At 33.8% G+C, this 16755-nt stretch overlaps 1 protein-coding gene across 1 annotated transcript in view; it reads left to right on the top strand.

Moving 5' to 3' along the window:
* The window catches only part of LOC132702206 (RYamide receptor-like), a 147945-nt gene that overhangs the window by 39929 nt on the left and 91261 nt on the right, over positions 1-16755 (top strand). The window contains exon 6 of the mRNA XM_060670708.1: positions 888-1110. Coding sequence (XP_060526691.1) covers positions 888-1110 — 223 coding nt within the window. The remainder of the gene's footprint in view (positions 1-887; positions 1111-16755) is intronic.

Raw genomic sequence — 16755 nt, 5'->3', positions numbered from 1 at the left:
AGGAAATGCGCATATCGTCCGCAGATCTTTTGTCAACTATTAGATATGTGCGGGATTGACTATCCAGAATTTTTCTCTCAAGATTGTTCATAAATATTTCATTGGAAAAAGGTAATAGGCAAGATAAAATTGATAGTCCTGTCTAAAATATTTGTTATCGAATTAAAATAATATTTGTAGATAGCGGTACGCTTGGGAATAAATTTTTGACATAAAAAAATAACATAGCATTGTCTCCAATGTAAATATTTTTCAAATAACTGGTCAATTGCACTGAAGTTGTCGTTAGTTAGTAGTTACATAGTTAGTCACTAGAATAAATGCTTCGAAAGCCAGTTGTACTTGTTAAGTCTTGAAGGTAGATTGTAACAAGGATTATGTATCGTAGAAAGTTATGTTGGGATTCATGGGATATAATGTTTCTTTATATTATTATCGATTATTGCATGAAAAACTATATTTAAGTTACATAACCGTCGGTATATAGTCACTAACAAAGATCCGACCTCACCCTTTACATTGTGGTGCAAAATTGTAAACTCTGCAAAAAACAACAAAGATGTTAAAGTCAAATACAAATATTTCAACTTAGAAAGTGCCGACAAAGGATCGATTTTACAGCAGCCTGTTTAAAAAGCCAACGCGAAATGAAGCTACAACTGACAGGAGTGAATCATCCTTGGAAAGTAATTTCATTAAGTTTGAAAAAAATGTACAGTGTTTATCCAATTCTCTTCCAAATTACAAAACAAGTTTTAACCCTAAATGTGACAGGATAAGTTGGATTTCCCAGTCACAACTTCAACTGGCATAAGTCTCTGTTTAAATATAAAACTATTTAGTATAGTCTGTATTCTATAGAGCTCATTTAAACAATTCTATTACAGATGACTCTGGACAGCATTGAAGAGACTATCATGCCATTCATATATTTCCCCACGCACGCGCTGGCCATGTCACATACATGTTACAACCCCATCATCTACTGCTACATGAACGCGAGGTTCAGGGAGGGTCTGTTCGTCCTTTTGAGGGCAATACCTTGCTTGAAGTCGTGTTACATTAGGACGGCCCGGGATTCGTCTTCGTCCAGTTTCCCTCACCAACATGGTAAGTCGTTTGTTTTCCATTCTGAGAATGATTTATGTGAAGTTTACTTCTGATTTGGTGGATGTTTATGATATTGCGCTGCAAATTTAAATAGCACTAAAGGGAATAGAGACAGTGGATTGTTAACAATGGAGTAAGTGCGTCAAACGTATGGTTTTTCAAAACTATCCAGTCATTTATCTGAACATGACGATATAACTTTTATGTTGTCATAGTATAGCATAGAACACGCGTTGTGTTTAAATTGTGTTTAAACTCCAAAGGTTTTAATTTTTCTTTAAGTTATATATAATTAGTGAAAGTTGCAGTTGCAAATTCATTGATGTTAACCCCAAAGACGCATTATCCCCGTTCGGTAGTGCCTCGCCATCAGTTAGAGAGTTTAAAATGTTAGTAATGCAAATTACAAACTGTAGCAAACTCATGTTACTGCAGAGTTAATTTCACTAAAAGGGGAGCGAACTTTAATGTATGTAATACTTTGAGATCATTTTAGAATATGAAATTTAAAGCATACTCATGAAAACCTACAAAGTTAAGCTTCCCTGGAACAAGATTATCATTTATTTTGTTAAATACAAGCAAACCAATAACAAAAAAAAATTCTTCTTCAAATTGAGGACCTTGTTCAAACTCGAACAAGCTTGCGCAATCTCTAAACAGTTTTTTAAAATGTTCCTGACAAAATCAATGAAACAACCCTTTTTGCAAAAAAATTTCAAAATTCCTGCACCATGGATTTGAACTTTGAAGTTCACAATTCAGTAACAGGAGCTGGAATCACATTTTGATAGCATTATCTTCACATCAAGCCTACTGTCTTCACGTAGGCGTCTCCTTATTTAGCCTAAAAGATTTATTTTTCTGGTATAGAAATTGTGTCCGGGAGTTTGCCTTTATTAGCTCCTCTGGGATGCTTGTCCTCATTACGTATTCCACTCATTTATTGCGTCATGAAAGAGATAAATTAGAACCTTGCGTATCTGTATATGTTAGTGAAAGAGGATGATTCTTACCACATCCCTTAATCTTCAGCAAAAGTACTGTGCCTCCTCCTCGACAGAATACTCAACCCTTTGTCAAAAAAAAGGTGTTTCCATATTGGGGATGACTGGTGAAGAGTCACCTCTCTGACTGCCTGGTTGCTATTTCGTTTGGGTAGCCTGGTAATTTTCTAGCTAGACAACAGTTTCCTGCTTCTTTACATCCCTTATTGTTTTCAGGAGTCCTTGATCACCTAACTTCCAATGGAACATTGTCCCCTTATGCATCGACAAATGTAGTATAACATTCAACATTGAGTTTGTTGCTGGTGATTATACATAGGGGTATCTATTCGAAAATGTTGTTAAGCTTAAGGGATTTGGAGTATTATGAAATTAGGCATATTCATTTTGTTATCGACATTGGTATTTGACATGATACAAAGAAGCTATACCCTTGAAGACCAACTTGTGAGACCTCCTTGTTTTTTATTTGGCATAGTTTTCATGGCAATTATAATGGTAATCCACCAAAAAAATCATTGTTGAACTATCCAAGGATACTTAAATTTCCGTGCTTTTCATGTTCATAAATTTAATCACCAATATACGTACAGAGTGACGCAAAGGACTATAACTATTTTATTTATACATTTTTTTAGATTAGTAAAACTGGCCTTTTCAAAAATGAGAAAATTATTATTTTCAATGTGTTCAAAGCTATTCGCCAGCGAAACGAAGTTGGAAAAATAGTTAGAATGTGTTCGAATATGACTGGAGTTGAACAATGAACAATATACCGATTTATACACGACCTCATCAGGTCTTCAAAGAGGAAGAAAAGAAACTGTAATAAATAAGAATGAAATGATTGCCATCAGCAAAAAAATATTTACCATCAAATTTTCTATCAATGCTATAACGGTATTTTGATAAATTTTATTATTTTTGTCTTCAATTTTAAACGGCTACCCTCCTTGTCTTCTTTTTAAAGTAAAAAAAAATCAGAAAACTGAGAGTTTTCTTTTGACTTATCCTTACGCACCATTCTGTGAAAAATAATACTTCCGATGTATATAAAATTGTCTGAAAGAAAAAATGTGGAAACTTTGAAACTTTGGAAAGAGAAAAAAGAGAGACAGCACTTTTAAAAGAGGAACGTCGAAACCATCTTGCAAGAGGGAATAAAGATAGTGGATTGTGAAAAATATAGAAGAAGTGATGTTTGTAGAGGTAGAAGAGTCCAACTTGGAACATGAGGTTTACAAATGAAGTTGTATTGTAAATGTAGATTTTTTTTTTCAGTTTAATCATCGCCTTAATTGCAAAGGTTAGCCAAATAATACTTCCGATGTATATAAAATTGTCTGAAAGAAAAAATGTGGAAACTTTGAAACTTTGGAAAGAGAAAAAAGAGAGACAGCACTTTTAAAAGAGGAACGTCGAAACCATCTTGCAAGAGGGAATAAAGATAGTGGATTGTGAAAAATATAGAAGAAGTGATGTTTGTAGAGGTAGAAGAGTCCAACTTGGAACATGAGGTTTACAAATGAAGTTGTATTGTAAATGTAGATTTTTTTTTCAGTTTAATCATCGCCTTAATTGCAAAGGTTAGCCAAATAATACTTCCGATGTATATAAAATTGTCTGAAAGAAAAAATGTGGAAACTTTGAAACTTTGGAAAGAGAAAAAAGAGAGACAGCACTTTTAAAAGAGGAACGTCGAAACCATCTTGCAAGAGGGAATAAGGATAGTGGATTGTGAAAAATATAGAAGAAGTGATGTTTGTAGAGGTAGAAGAGTCCAACTTGGAACAAATGAAGTTGTATTGTAAATGTAGATTTTTTTTTCAGTTTAATCATCGCCTTAATTGCAAAGGTTAGCCAAGGTGATTTTGGATTTCTTAATGTTACCTCATGTACCGTAGCCGAGACGTCAAAAATATGAAACAATTTTTCACTCAAATATTGTACTTTTGAGTTAATTTTATCCAAAATTTTCTAACTGTGAATTCAGGAAAAAATTACGTAAATATTTTCCGAAAGTTCAGTTTGTTTGTCTATATTACAGTAAACCAGTGACTGATGAGATATGTGATCTGTATTCATTAACCTGTATTACACATTTTTTATTTTCGAAGGTTTAATGACATCAAGTAATATTGAGGATGTCTTTGTAATTCGTGAGGATTCATTGATTACTTGCTGTAAATTTAAGGCTATAATAGTCTGCGAAAATATTTAGATTTGTTATATCTAGCGTGTTTCAATTTTTATTAACCCCCCCCCCCCCCCAAAAATAATTTCATAATCTAAAAAAATAATAAAGTTTAAAAGATGGCCTATAGAGTAAACCAAAAATATAAGCAGTGTTAAATAATCTTATTTTTCCACCCATATCTCCTCCACGGCTTCCGCAGAGGTAGAATATACTATATTGTATTTTATATATATGATATAACCTTTAAGTTTTCCATCCTCTTAACGATCGCCGTCATTGCAAAATTTGCATTTTATTAGTTTCTCGCGTTAAAAATAAAAGAAGAAGAAGAAGCAGAAGAATAGTAAACAAACAACAGTATATTATGCAACAAGTGCGGTATTTGCCTTACGAGTATATTTGGCACGAGCGGTGATAAAGAGTGTTGCATGGTATACTTTTTCTACTCCCTTCTGTAAAATATCAAATTATACACCGATCTAGCGTACGGGAAGCATCACTTTACCACGTGAGTTTCTTGTGCCACGGATCCGAGTCACTACGGATATTTCCGCTTTGTTGTATCTTTTCAACTGTGTACGTTTGATACAGAAAGATGTATTATTGGATATGTCATATAAAAAACGGAATAAACACCATTTTAAAACGTTTCGTTGTTTATTTAACTTTTACAATTGATCATTAAGTAGTTTATTTAAAGAAAAAGACAGTAATTGGAAGAAAAATCATCCAAGGATACACCTTTTAAGAGGATTAAATTTTTAAGTTCGTTTAAGCAAGAAAAGCCAGGTTCTAACTTTCAATTTTGTATTGTTTGTACTGTACAATTGGTCATGGCAAGGTACCAATATAAAAACTGTAAAAACCACTAAAATTCATGTGGGAAACTTTAATTATATTACTTTACTTACCGACTAGTCCACTAGATTTTAATTGTAGCTTATAGCACGTAGTATTTAAATTGTCTGATATATTGCATAACATTTTTCCGTGTATTAGATTTTGGCTACATTGTGATGTAAAATCTCCGAAAACATCCGATTGCTCCCAAACCTGTGCGGTAAAAACTGACGTGGTAAAGTAACGCTTCCCGCACGCTAGATCGGTGGGTAGTTAGGTATTTTACAGACGGGAGTAGAAAAAAATGTTTTTTGCTTCCTCGCCTTCGCTCAATCAGCGACTCCTTCATTTACAGATGAGGGTGGGAAAAACTTAAACAAAATAAAACTCAAAACGATTTATTGCGTTTTTTATTGTCAAGCTTGGTCAATAAATCATTTCTCATTCGGCAGGAGATTTCCGAAGCAAAGCAAATACGACGGTTAGAACTCAAAAAAAATCTATCCGATTTCACACGTATCGCGCATAATACAGCCGTAATCCTAAACATAATCGAGTCGGACTTAAAACTTCTTTCGCGAGAGCTGAATTTATACCGTTCTTATTCGCCGGAATAACGCCCCGCATTTTACCCCTCGCTCACGCCCGATATAATCCGGACTCCTTGTAATTATTTGCCCTGGTTTACTGCCGGAGTTCCGAGAGGACTTAATAAAATCGCAATCCCGCTTCTTGTTTCCGTAATTAGTTTGAGACGAAGGCGAACGGGACGCATATTGAAATTCGGCCCTTTTACGTTTTCAATCGCAATCTGCCATCAAATGAGCAGCAATTAAGGTTATACGGTAGCGGTTCGTCTACAAACGCCTGTATTCAAAAATGCCCACAGCCCTCGGAGCTCGATTAGCGGTTACGTTTCTATGGAATACGTAATTGAAAACAACGTCGAAACCATTTCGACAGACAAGGACCAAAAGGAGAACGCTTACTTTCAGTTAAAAAGGAGAACTTTCCGACAAATGTTTTTTAATAAGGTTCACTTATACGGCATAATTATGTACACCGCGTGCAAAATAAAACGATACACTATACGATCTGGAAACGCATAGGAGATACGGGTCTTGGGCTCTCACAAGGTTACTTAAAGTAACCTTGAAAGAGGACTAATATTGCAGGAAACAGGAATCAGTCTTTTCGCACACAACCTTACAGAATGGACCTTAGCTACTCAGTCAGTTGCGGAGTCGTAGTATCTGGGTGAAGCTTGTAAACATACAGAAAAGCAAATTTTGGAGCAGCTTGAAAAACGGTATTAGTAAAAGAACGTACAATAGCTCGGATTTTTTTATTACTTTGCTTTGCTTTTGTGTTTTACCAGAACAAAACGTTCAATATCTTCTTCCAGCTCAGAATTGTTGGCCATTTCAACGCAATGGGAAGGTTTTGGTTTCGTCAATGATAAGTGAAACTTGTTTATCCAAATAGGTTGAATAATTTTGGAAGCTCTTTATTTATTATTCGTTGCCCGACAATTAAAAATGGCATGCCAAGAGTCACATTTAAAATATTATAATTTAATTGATGCAGGGTGTCCCAAAAGTGCCCCCGCCTCCACCCAACGCTCCGTGAGACATCAACTTTGTTATTTTAAATGGAACACCCTATATAGTTCCTCATTATTGGAATCCTTAGTTAAAATAAAGGTCACCTTCTTTAGACAGAAATTGAGGTTATGTGTTTTTTTTAATATTTTGATTGCCCCATATAAAATTGTGTTGTTGCGCTACTGATCCATATATTGCAACGAAAATTTAATCACAGACTAAGGAGATGATACACTACTCAATCAGTTTGAAAGATGCTCCCCAGCTTATATAGGTTGTCCCAAATAAGGGATTCCGTTTTGGCGAATTGAATTAAGAAAATCTCAAGATTTTCAAATGGAAAACACTATATTTTTATTCAAAAACCAATTCTAAGACAAAAAATAAGGTAAGTTTGTAATTTATCTTATATTTAAATTTTACTTACTTTTTCAGATATAAATAAAAGGTTTAAAAATTTTCGAGGTTAAAACAAGAGAGTCTTGCATTAAATAATAGAAATGCAGTCTCCAGCATTGTGACGCGCTATACAATGTGTATTGTAGAGGATGGAAAATATATTGAACATATATTACAGTATCCACCATATTTAAGTTTTTTTTAGTTATTTGTTTGTTGTTTTTTTTTGTTTTATAGATTTATTTATTCAAATTTGTTACCTAGTTAGCCTATAAACTTTAATTATTCATTTTTGTTATTAAGTATTTTCAATCAATCAATTCTGAAGTTCAATTCAATCTGTTCTGTGTGTGTAGTATAGAGTCGATTTTTAATTGTCGAATAATAAATAAAGAGCTTCCAAAATTATTCAACCTATTTGGATAAACAAGTTTCACTTATCATTGACGAAACCAAAAACTTTCCCATTGCGTTGAAATGGCCAACAATTCTGAGCTGGAAGAAGATATTGAACCTTTTGTTCTGGTAAAACCCAAAAGCAAAGCAAAGTAATAAAACAATCCGAGCTATTGTACGTTCTTTTACTAATACCGTTTTTCAAGCTGCTCCAAAATTAGCTTTTCTGCATGTTTACAAGCTTCACCCAGATAGCATGACTCCGCAACTGACTGAGTACCTAAGGTCCATTCTGTGAGGTTGGGTGCGAAAAGACTGATTCCCGTTTCCTGCAATATTAGTCCTTTTTCAAGGTTATAATTAAATAAAGTAACCTTGTGAGAGCCCAAGACCCCAGCAGCAACCTATATCAACAGAACTTTTCACAGAAAAATGTTTAAGGGGCAGACCATGAATTCCAAGTTTCTGGGAAATTTACTAGAATGGAGGTCTGCGACGAACAACGTTTTAGCTTTGGACAATAGTGTTAATACTGACAGCACATCTCGAACGACTAAACTTTTAGATAAGGTTTCATTAAATTTTATTTGCTTTTCTGAATATTGGCTTAACAGTCCCTCTTCGAAGCTGATCAATATTCAAAGCTTCCCTCTTGCTTCTTTTTATTCATGCCCTCCCGGTAATCACGGCGGGTTAGGTATTTTTCAAACGGTTTATTAGAAGCCAGCAATCTAGATCTGTCAAACCTTATTAAAGACATGATTGGCGAATATTGTGGCACAAAAATAAAACGGCTGAATACTATTTTAATATGTCGTTATAGATAGAGATAGACTTCCATTTGTTTTTAGAATTATTTGAACAACTTCTTTCGTACTTATCTCAGCTTAACTGTAATTTAATTTTTTCAAGAGACTTTAATGTGAATTTCGTTGCTGTCGGTGAACCAACCAGGGTGACACCAACATATTCACGAATTTGGCCTACTCAGATTACAACATTGAAGTTCCAGACCATTAACCACAAATATTAAGAATAAAAAATAATTCTTCTTTTACCACTCCAATTTTCACTAGGAGGTGTACCATTAAAAAAATATATAAAAATATATATAAAAAGTTTAAACGTTCCTTTCTGAAAGCTCATTGGTGTTTGTTTTATTCAAATTGCGATGTTAACTAGCTATCGCAAATTTTATGCACTACTCTTACCGACCTTATTAACATTCACTTCTCTCCTAAAAAGGTTTCTGGTACTAAATGGAAGCTCCCGGTAAATTGGTTTACCGACTCACTTCCTAAAAAAAGAGATTTCCTATCAACAATAAAAATATTTTGCGACGCAAAAAAAAGATTCCGATTGAATTAATATTTACATAAATTCAAAAAGGGAATACGAGCAAGAAGTCACAGCAACTGGTATTCAATAATTTTATTTTTACTCAAATAATAAAAGCAAGGATTATTGGAGACTAATAAATTTTGAATTAAATAGATGTGCTTTACAATCAAGCTGTGACATCGGCTGCGATGATTTTAACTCATAACTCAGATAATAAAATAGATAATATTTATTTTTCAAATTTAAACTCAATTGAAACCATTAAACCATGATTTCAAAAGCCATTTTAATATTGCTTAGATTAAAGAATTAAAGAATGTTCTCTAACTTCTTGGTACCTTTTTTAACACGCCTGTTTACCCTCCAGTACTTTACCAGATCAATTGAAGTATGCAGAAGTGATTCTACTTTTAAAAAAAGGCAATAAATATTAAGTAAACAACTACCCCAAGATTTTTGAAATTATAATGAAAGAGTTGCTGTTAGACTACTTGCTAAAAGTTTCATCTTTTGCTAATGGACAGTGGGGCTTTTTACCCAGAAAGTCAAATATAAAAGCGGTGCGTGCGATGTATCTCTCTCTTTTTTGATATATCAATGGCCTTCGATTGTGTCAATCATAGCTTGTTATTGCAAAAGTCTACTATCGGTTTATCAGAGTCCGTCATATCCTTTTACGAATCGTATTTTACTGATCGCCGTCAAAGAGTGAGCGTGGATGGTAGTAGTTACCTCAGCGTCACGGTGTCCCGCAAGGATGGGTTTTGGGTCCGCTCCTTTTCCTCATTTACATAAATGATTTTGCACTCTTTATTCAGCCCATCAAAGTGTATACTATTTGCAGACGACATCACCATTACCTGCGGAAGTTCGTCTCTAGACGAACTGAACAGTAGAAGTAATGTTGCTGATCTTTATTTGCAGCAAATGATTTGCTTTTGAACCGAAAGAAACCGTGAAATTTTTTAGTTTCCTCAATTATTAATTTTATGAAAGAAGATAGATGGAATTGGTCATCTACATTGTTTATGCTGCGAAAGCTTAAGCAATCTCTTAATACTCAAATTAAGAGAAATGTGTATTTCACTTTATTTTACTCTAAAATGCAATATGGGGTCGCCATATGAGATGCATTTAGCTTTACAGTCTGTAGAACACATTTTCGCAGAATTCATTTTATGTCTTTACCATCTACTTCCATATACAATAGCCTAATCGAGATTCACTCTAATAAATCTAGTTTTTCTGTTCATTCATTCATACTCATTCCCCTATACCGTCTTAATAAATCGATCATAAATTCTTTAAACCTGAACTTTTTCAATATAAAACGCCCTCAATTTCCAATTTTAAAACCATGTTCACTTGTCTACTTTTACAAATTGGTTTCGTGTGTTTTGTACTTTCATTCATGTATTGTTTTATCATCCTTTAATGTATTTGTTCATTTTGTTGTGACTTGTTACACATAGGTTTTATATAGTGTGGTTCAATAAATAAACCTAAACGTAAACCTAATGGTGATAGGGAAGAGACTAACTTATTGAAATGACTATAGCATTTGTTTAACTTAACAGACATCAACAAATTAGGTCCCATTTACTTTGCTTATTCAAAAAAAAAACCTACCTGTGACAAACTGGTTTTCACTTCTACCGCTAAAAGGCGCCAATTATTTGTTTTATTAATGTTTCTTAGGTTTTTTTAACATTTCAAATACCAAATTATATTCCGAATTTCCATTAAATTTAGTTAAGAACAATAATAAGAATGGTCTAATTAAATTCCCTTCACTGCCGAAAGTGTTTTTTTGATATACTAATACTCCCTCAATGATTTGTTGTACTATTTATTTTCGTGTTCTATATTTGTAAGGCGATATCTCCCTAATGGTGGGCTTTTAATTCAATAACAAACTCCCTTTATTTTAAACGAAGTTTCTCGCATTTGTTTTCAAACAACCAATTTCTTTGTCCTTGCCCATTCTTTCCATTAATACGACATTGGATCAATCCAGCTTATTCTTAATACTTTTTTTTAACAAAATGTTCGTGGAATTCTGGGCTATGGGTAATCTATTTAATGGTCCACGATTATATTTTACATGGTGAGCCAATGATAGAGTAAAGTTATAAGTGAATGGTTAATACAAAAGTTGTAACAATTTAAAATTATTTCAAAGTAGACAGGGTGGCGAGTGAAAGAAACATTTTTAAATGGAGACCCTTATTCGAAAATTACGTAAAAGATATATGCAACGGAATTTGAATTAGAAGCTACAGTATTTTCAACGAATATATTGGGGTCATTTTAAATTGAAAAATCTCGATTTTCTCAAATAGCATGACGTTTATATTATTATTTTTTTTAAAAGATCTTCCAAAATACTACATATTTATTTATTTATTATTTATTTTTGTGTCTTCTATATAGTTCATGGATTTGTCAACAACAACAGTCTATAGACATAGATTATAGATTATATTCACGGTAGATAAAGGTACGTCATAAGAATACAGATAAATATTCATTAGAAACTAACAATGAAGCAGGTGTTCCCCTGTTAGAAGAAGATATGGAAAACAATGCAGAATTTAAAAACGAAGTACCGATGATAATCGAACCTATTTGACAATTTAGAAGATGAACTACCTCAGCAAATAAAAAAACGGACCCACTTGTCGTTGATGCAAATTGTTTCGAATGTTTACAATTTTATAAGAAATTCAAAAGGGGAAGTAGGAGTAGCAATAAAACAAGTGACATAGAACGTAATAAACTATTACTTTGTACTAATCTTTTATGTACATGTTTGCTCGGCGAAAAAGATTGAAAACATACTTACATCCCACTTGTTAGTGTAGGTATATTCCTAGGATAGTCCTTGAATGGTACGAGTAAGGGGCTGCTCAGCACGCTGTTCATAAGTAGTTGCGGTTTTGGAGTAATAAACAGTAGGCAAAGGTAATTACGGGGTCGGTTGTAAAAGCACTGTAACCTTGGTCGAAGTAAAACGAAGCATTCACGAATCAATCAGAACCCAAGAATAGCTATTTAGGGAATATAAGAAACTGAAGAGCGTCTAGTCTTGTTCGGGAGGATGTTTAGTAAAACATTGTGTTTTATTTTTCCTTCATATCCAATTTTGCATTGTTGTGGATCGGTTTATTAATCAGCCCTCTAATAAAAAATGGATGTTTGACGATGAGAGTAACATCGGCACGATGACGCCATAGAAATAAGTACCATAATAATTTCGAAGAAAAGGTTCGAATCTATAACGAGCTTTCCCTGGAGTCAGTTTGTGGGAGGAGCTGTCACCGCAACCCCCTATAACCAACTACTTACCGCCGCCTCAAACTGTAAATTATTCTGTTAATTTGAGCTGATACCATTCTCAGTGGGTTTGCCGTCTGCAGCAAATTAATCTGTCACCGTCACTAATGAAACTGTCATATTGCAGGAATATGCACACGTATTCCGTTTAGTAACACACGAAGACAGATAGTTGCTTGCCCGTTTAATTTATTAAAGTCGACAAATACAAAATCCGATACCATTGTCGTTAAATTTAATTACACCTTTAATGGTATAGGGTATTTGTCTTGGTCCGCGGCTTCAAAATAATAATCATTTACTCAACGATATTGTTTTACGATTTTATTATCCGGGGTAGGGAGTTTTAAGAGTCTCTAATCTGTTTTGTTCTGAATTATGTATAACCTGATATGTAAAAAGTTTCTTTTAAGCGGTGAAAATCAAAAACTGTTTTCGCAAACCTTAATGGGTCTTCAATAAAGAAGCTTCATGTCAACATTGCACGTCTTAAATAATTGATAATTCATGTTCATTTACTTTAAAATTCTATTGAGCTTTCTATACGCTTTCGCAAAATGTATAATAGTTGAGAAATATTAAAAAAAAGTAATGACACTCCTTCCACAAAATTCCCTAAAAACATATTTTAAAAAATAATATTCTAGACTACTATTGTCGCAGGTCTGATCAAAGAGATACCCGACATTGTCATAGCTTGCTCTAATTTATTTTTTTTAAACAATTTATGGAAAAATGTTTACAATTTTTTATATTCTGTTGTTTGTATTTTTGCCTGATAATAGTAATAATAATAAGAATAATAAAAAGAATAATATGCTAAGTGGAATAAAATTAGGATGGAATTAAAGTATATTTCCTGAAATGTCAAAATATGTGTTTATTTAAAGTGACGTATTTAAATAATTGAGTACTTTTGAAAAGTGTGTAAATAGTGTAATCAATTTTTTACAAAATATACATGGGGGTCTATTTTAAAAAAAATTGGTTAGCATTTTTAAAATTTTATCCTTGAAAAATCTGAGTACAATACTGTATTCGATGTAAAATGATGTATAAGATTTAGTTTATGCCATCTCATTACGACACAGGAGGTTTAAAATTCAAGAAATTGCCAAATTCTCTGTTTCTCCATGTATCTCAAAAATAAAGCCAGCTATGCTCTGTATGTGAATGCGAGAGAGTTGCACGTTTTAACTATTTTTGAAATTCGAAATTTTCAATATTAACAAAATAAAATTAGGATGGAATAAAAGCATATTTCCGAAAATGTCAAAATATGTGTTTATTTAAAATGACGTATTTAGATAATTAAATATTTTTAAAAAATGTGTAAGAAGTGTAATCAATTTTTTACAAAATATACATGGGTTTCATTTTAAGAAAACCTTGTTTAGTATTTTTAAAATTTGATCCTTGAAAAAATCTGATTACAACACTGTATTCGACGTAAAAAGGTGTATAGCATTTAGTTTACGCCATCTCATTAAGACACAGTATGTTTAAAATTCAAACAGGAATTGAAATGGCCAAATTTTCTCTTTCTCCACGTATCTCAAAAATACAGCCAGCTGCGCTCTGTATATGAAGGCGATAGAGTTTTGTAACTATTTTTAAAACTGGAAATTCTCAATTTGGGTGGAGAAAAATAAATTGAGAATAAGCATTTTCTCATTTTTAGAAATAGCAGAATGACATTTGCCAAAACTTAATGATTAGACTCTGTAGGTCAACTTACCTGTCTGACTACCTGCCTCTCTCGGGACAATTGACAATCATCGTAGGTACAATACTGCTCCTATAGAATACTGCGAAATTTCATGGTTCAATAATGATAATCACAGTACACTATTGCCAAAATCGCATCCTTCCCCAAAATCAGTTTCAATAGCGCTACAGCATTAATAAGATTTACAGCGGCTTAAGTTTTGAACATTGATTTTTGTATGTCGCTTGCGATTTTAAAAGCTGTAACAAAAAATTCGATACTGAGGCGTCCATTTGAGAGGTTGATGAAGTAAACAGTTGTTATTTCTTTTTATAAAACTTCTGGATTCCTCCCGCTTCAGTTTTTGTTGACTCGAACTAGCTAACGTTTCGCCAATCATCCTGTTGGCTTCTTCAGAGATTGACTGAAACTATGTTGTTATTTCTTGTACTTGCTTTTTCTGGGAAGAAAAATTTCATAGAAAAACCGATCTGTGACAAGATTGAAACTAATCCCTCAAACGAGTTATTATTCATTTAACTGGGAGGAAAAATTGAAAAATTCCGACAATCCAGAACTCGATGACCAATGACAGTAAACGACGTTCAGTTCACAAGAAACCAGACAACTAACCCAAACATAAACAATGGCTCCTTTTTTTACTCCCTTATCTAAAATTGCTAATTCTTCTTCTCTTTCCTTGAATTTTTCCTTGTAATATCAGTTGGAGTAGTTGGTACTTTTCTCCTCTCATGACTTGTCCAAGGTACTGAAGTTTACGCTTTTTTACCGTAATGATAATTTCTTTTTCCTTTTTTTATTCTTTTCAGGATTTCCATGTTGGTCACTTTATCGGTCCATTTTACCTTAAGTATTCTACGGTACAACCACATTTCGAACGCCTCCAGTTTCCTTATGTCCAGTTTCTTCAGAGTCCAAGCCTCTACACCATAGTACAGGACCGACAAAACATAGCATCGCACCATTCTGATTTTTAAATCCAAGCTGAGATCGCTGCCACAGAGCACTCTTTTCATTTTCACAAATGTTGTTCTCGCCTGTCCTATTCTAGTTTTGATTTCTTCAGAGCAGTCGTTATTTTTATTTACAATTGTACCTAAGTATTTATAACTGTCAACTTTTTCTATGGAGTGGTTATTTATATGAATTTGTGAATTGTTGAATTGTTAGTGACAGTTCGAACTCTTCACTCGATGTATTAACTTTGTCTACTGCAATCTGTAATTCGTTTAGGTTGGTAGTTATCAGGATCGTATCATCCGCATATCTTATATTGTTGATAGGCACTCCGTTAATTTTTAGTCCTTTCGTTTCATCGTCCAATGCTCGTTTCATTATTTCCTCTGAGTAAAGGTTAAATAACATCGGTGATAGCACGCACCCCTGCCTAACGCCTCGACGGATTTCTATTTCTTCGGTGTTATTCCCTTCTATTTTTACCACTGCTTTTTGATTAGAATAAAGATTCGTAATAATTTTTATATCTCCGGTGTCTAAGTTCTTCTCTTTCAAAAGCTGGATAAGTTGTTCGTGTCGGACCCTATCGAAGGCTTTGTTGTAATCAATGAAACATATATAAAGATCCTGATTCATATCCATACATCGTTGGGCGAGAACGTTCAAGGCAAATATTGCTTCTCTTGTACCTAAGCCACCTCGGAAACCGAAGTGAGTCTCGCTGATATCTTGTTCTAATGTTTTGTATATCCTGTGATGTATCACTTTCAGAAATATTTTTAGCGTATGACTCATTAGACTGATTGTTCGAAAGTCTGTGCATTGCCTTGCATTATGTTTTTTTGGGATAGTGACGAACGCTGATAGCAACCATTCCCTGGGTATAATACCTGTTTTGTATATGGTGTTAAACAGATCTATTAGACTGTGTATGTTTTCCTCTTCTATCAGTTTGAGAATTTCAGAGGGTAACTCATCAGGCCCTGCAGCTTTTCTGCTTTTGCTGAAAAGCTGCCTAATGTACCATAATTGCTAATTATGGTACATTAGTTACGGGTTTATAGAGATCGAATGTTTATGGTAGCTTTAAAACGGTCACTCAGTAATTGCATTACCTTTTTAACAGATGTACTGGGGTCGGAATTTTCCCTGAATGTTTTAAGATGTCCAGAGTTGTACCGATATTCCAAAAGAGACAACCTAAATTGCCAAATAACTAAAGCAAAATATCTATTGGCACCCCACTCTTAAAAATTTTTGAGTTATTAATAAAAACCAGTTATCACGTTTTTCAATAGCAATAATTGTATATACAGTGCCCAGTTCGACTTTAGCCTGCTCTAATATACAAGCAATCTGCAGAGTTACGGGAGACGCAGTGGAGGGCCTTGAGCAGGGGGAACGAGTGGGTCTTACTCCTTGTCATCTTAGCAAGGCCTTCAACTGCGTTTCTCACCACTTGCTGCTGGAAAAATTGAATAAATATGTGGTGCGGCGACATCCATTTTCAACATATAATAGGTTGGTGATAGGTGCCAGTGTGGAACTTTCAGCATGTCAGTTCGTTGTGTAAAACACTGTCAAACAAAAATTAGTCGCCATGAAAACATTAATCATGACATATAATTCTCTGTTTCATTCACACCTAACATATGGTCTTCGAGACGCATTAGAACGGAAAAGAAAAAAGGTCGATAGGAGATATTAAATAACATTTGACTTCCAACTTTGGAGTGTATCGCAGGCAGCGTTCGATACGTACAGTACTGTACGTATTGGATGGAAATTTCATATCTTGCATTTATTTTAAGTGTTTATTGCTGGTACCATTTGTATTCG

Source organism: Cylas formicarius, unplaced genomic scaffold, assembly GCF_029955315.1.
Source record: "Cylas formicarius isolate icCylForm1 unplaced genomic scaffold, icCylForm1.1 PGA_scaffold_5__7_contigs__length_24384050, whole genome shotgun sequence".
Classification (NCBI taxonomy): Eukaryota; Metazoa; Arthropoda; class Insecta; order Coleoptera; family Brentidae; genus Cylas; species Cylas formicarius.
Note: the sequence above shows the minus strand (reverse complement) of the source record. Positions and strands in the feature narration are given on the sequence as shown.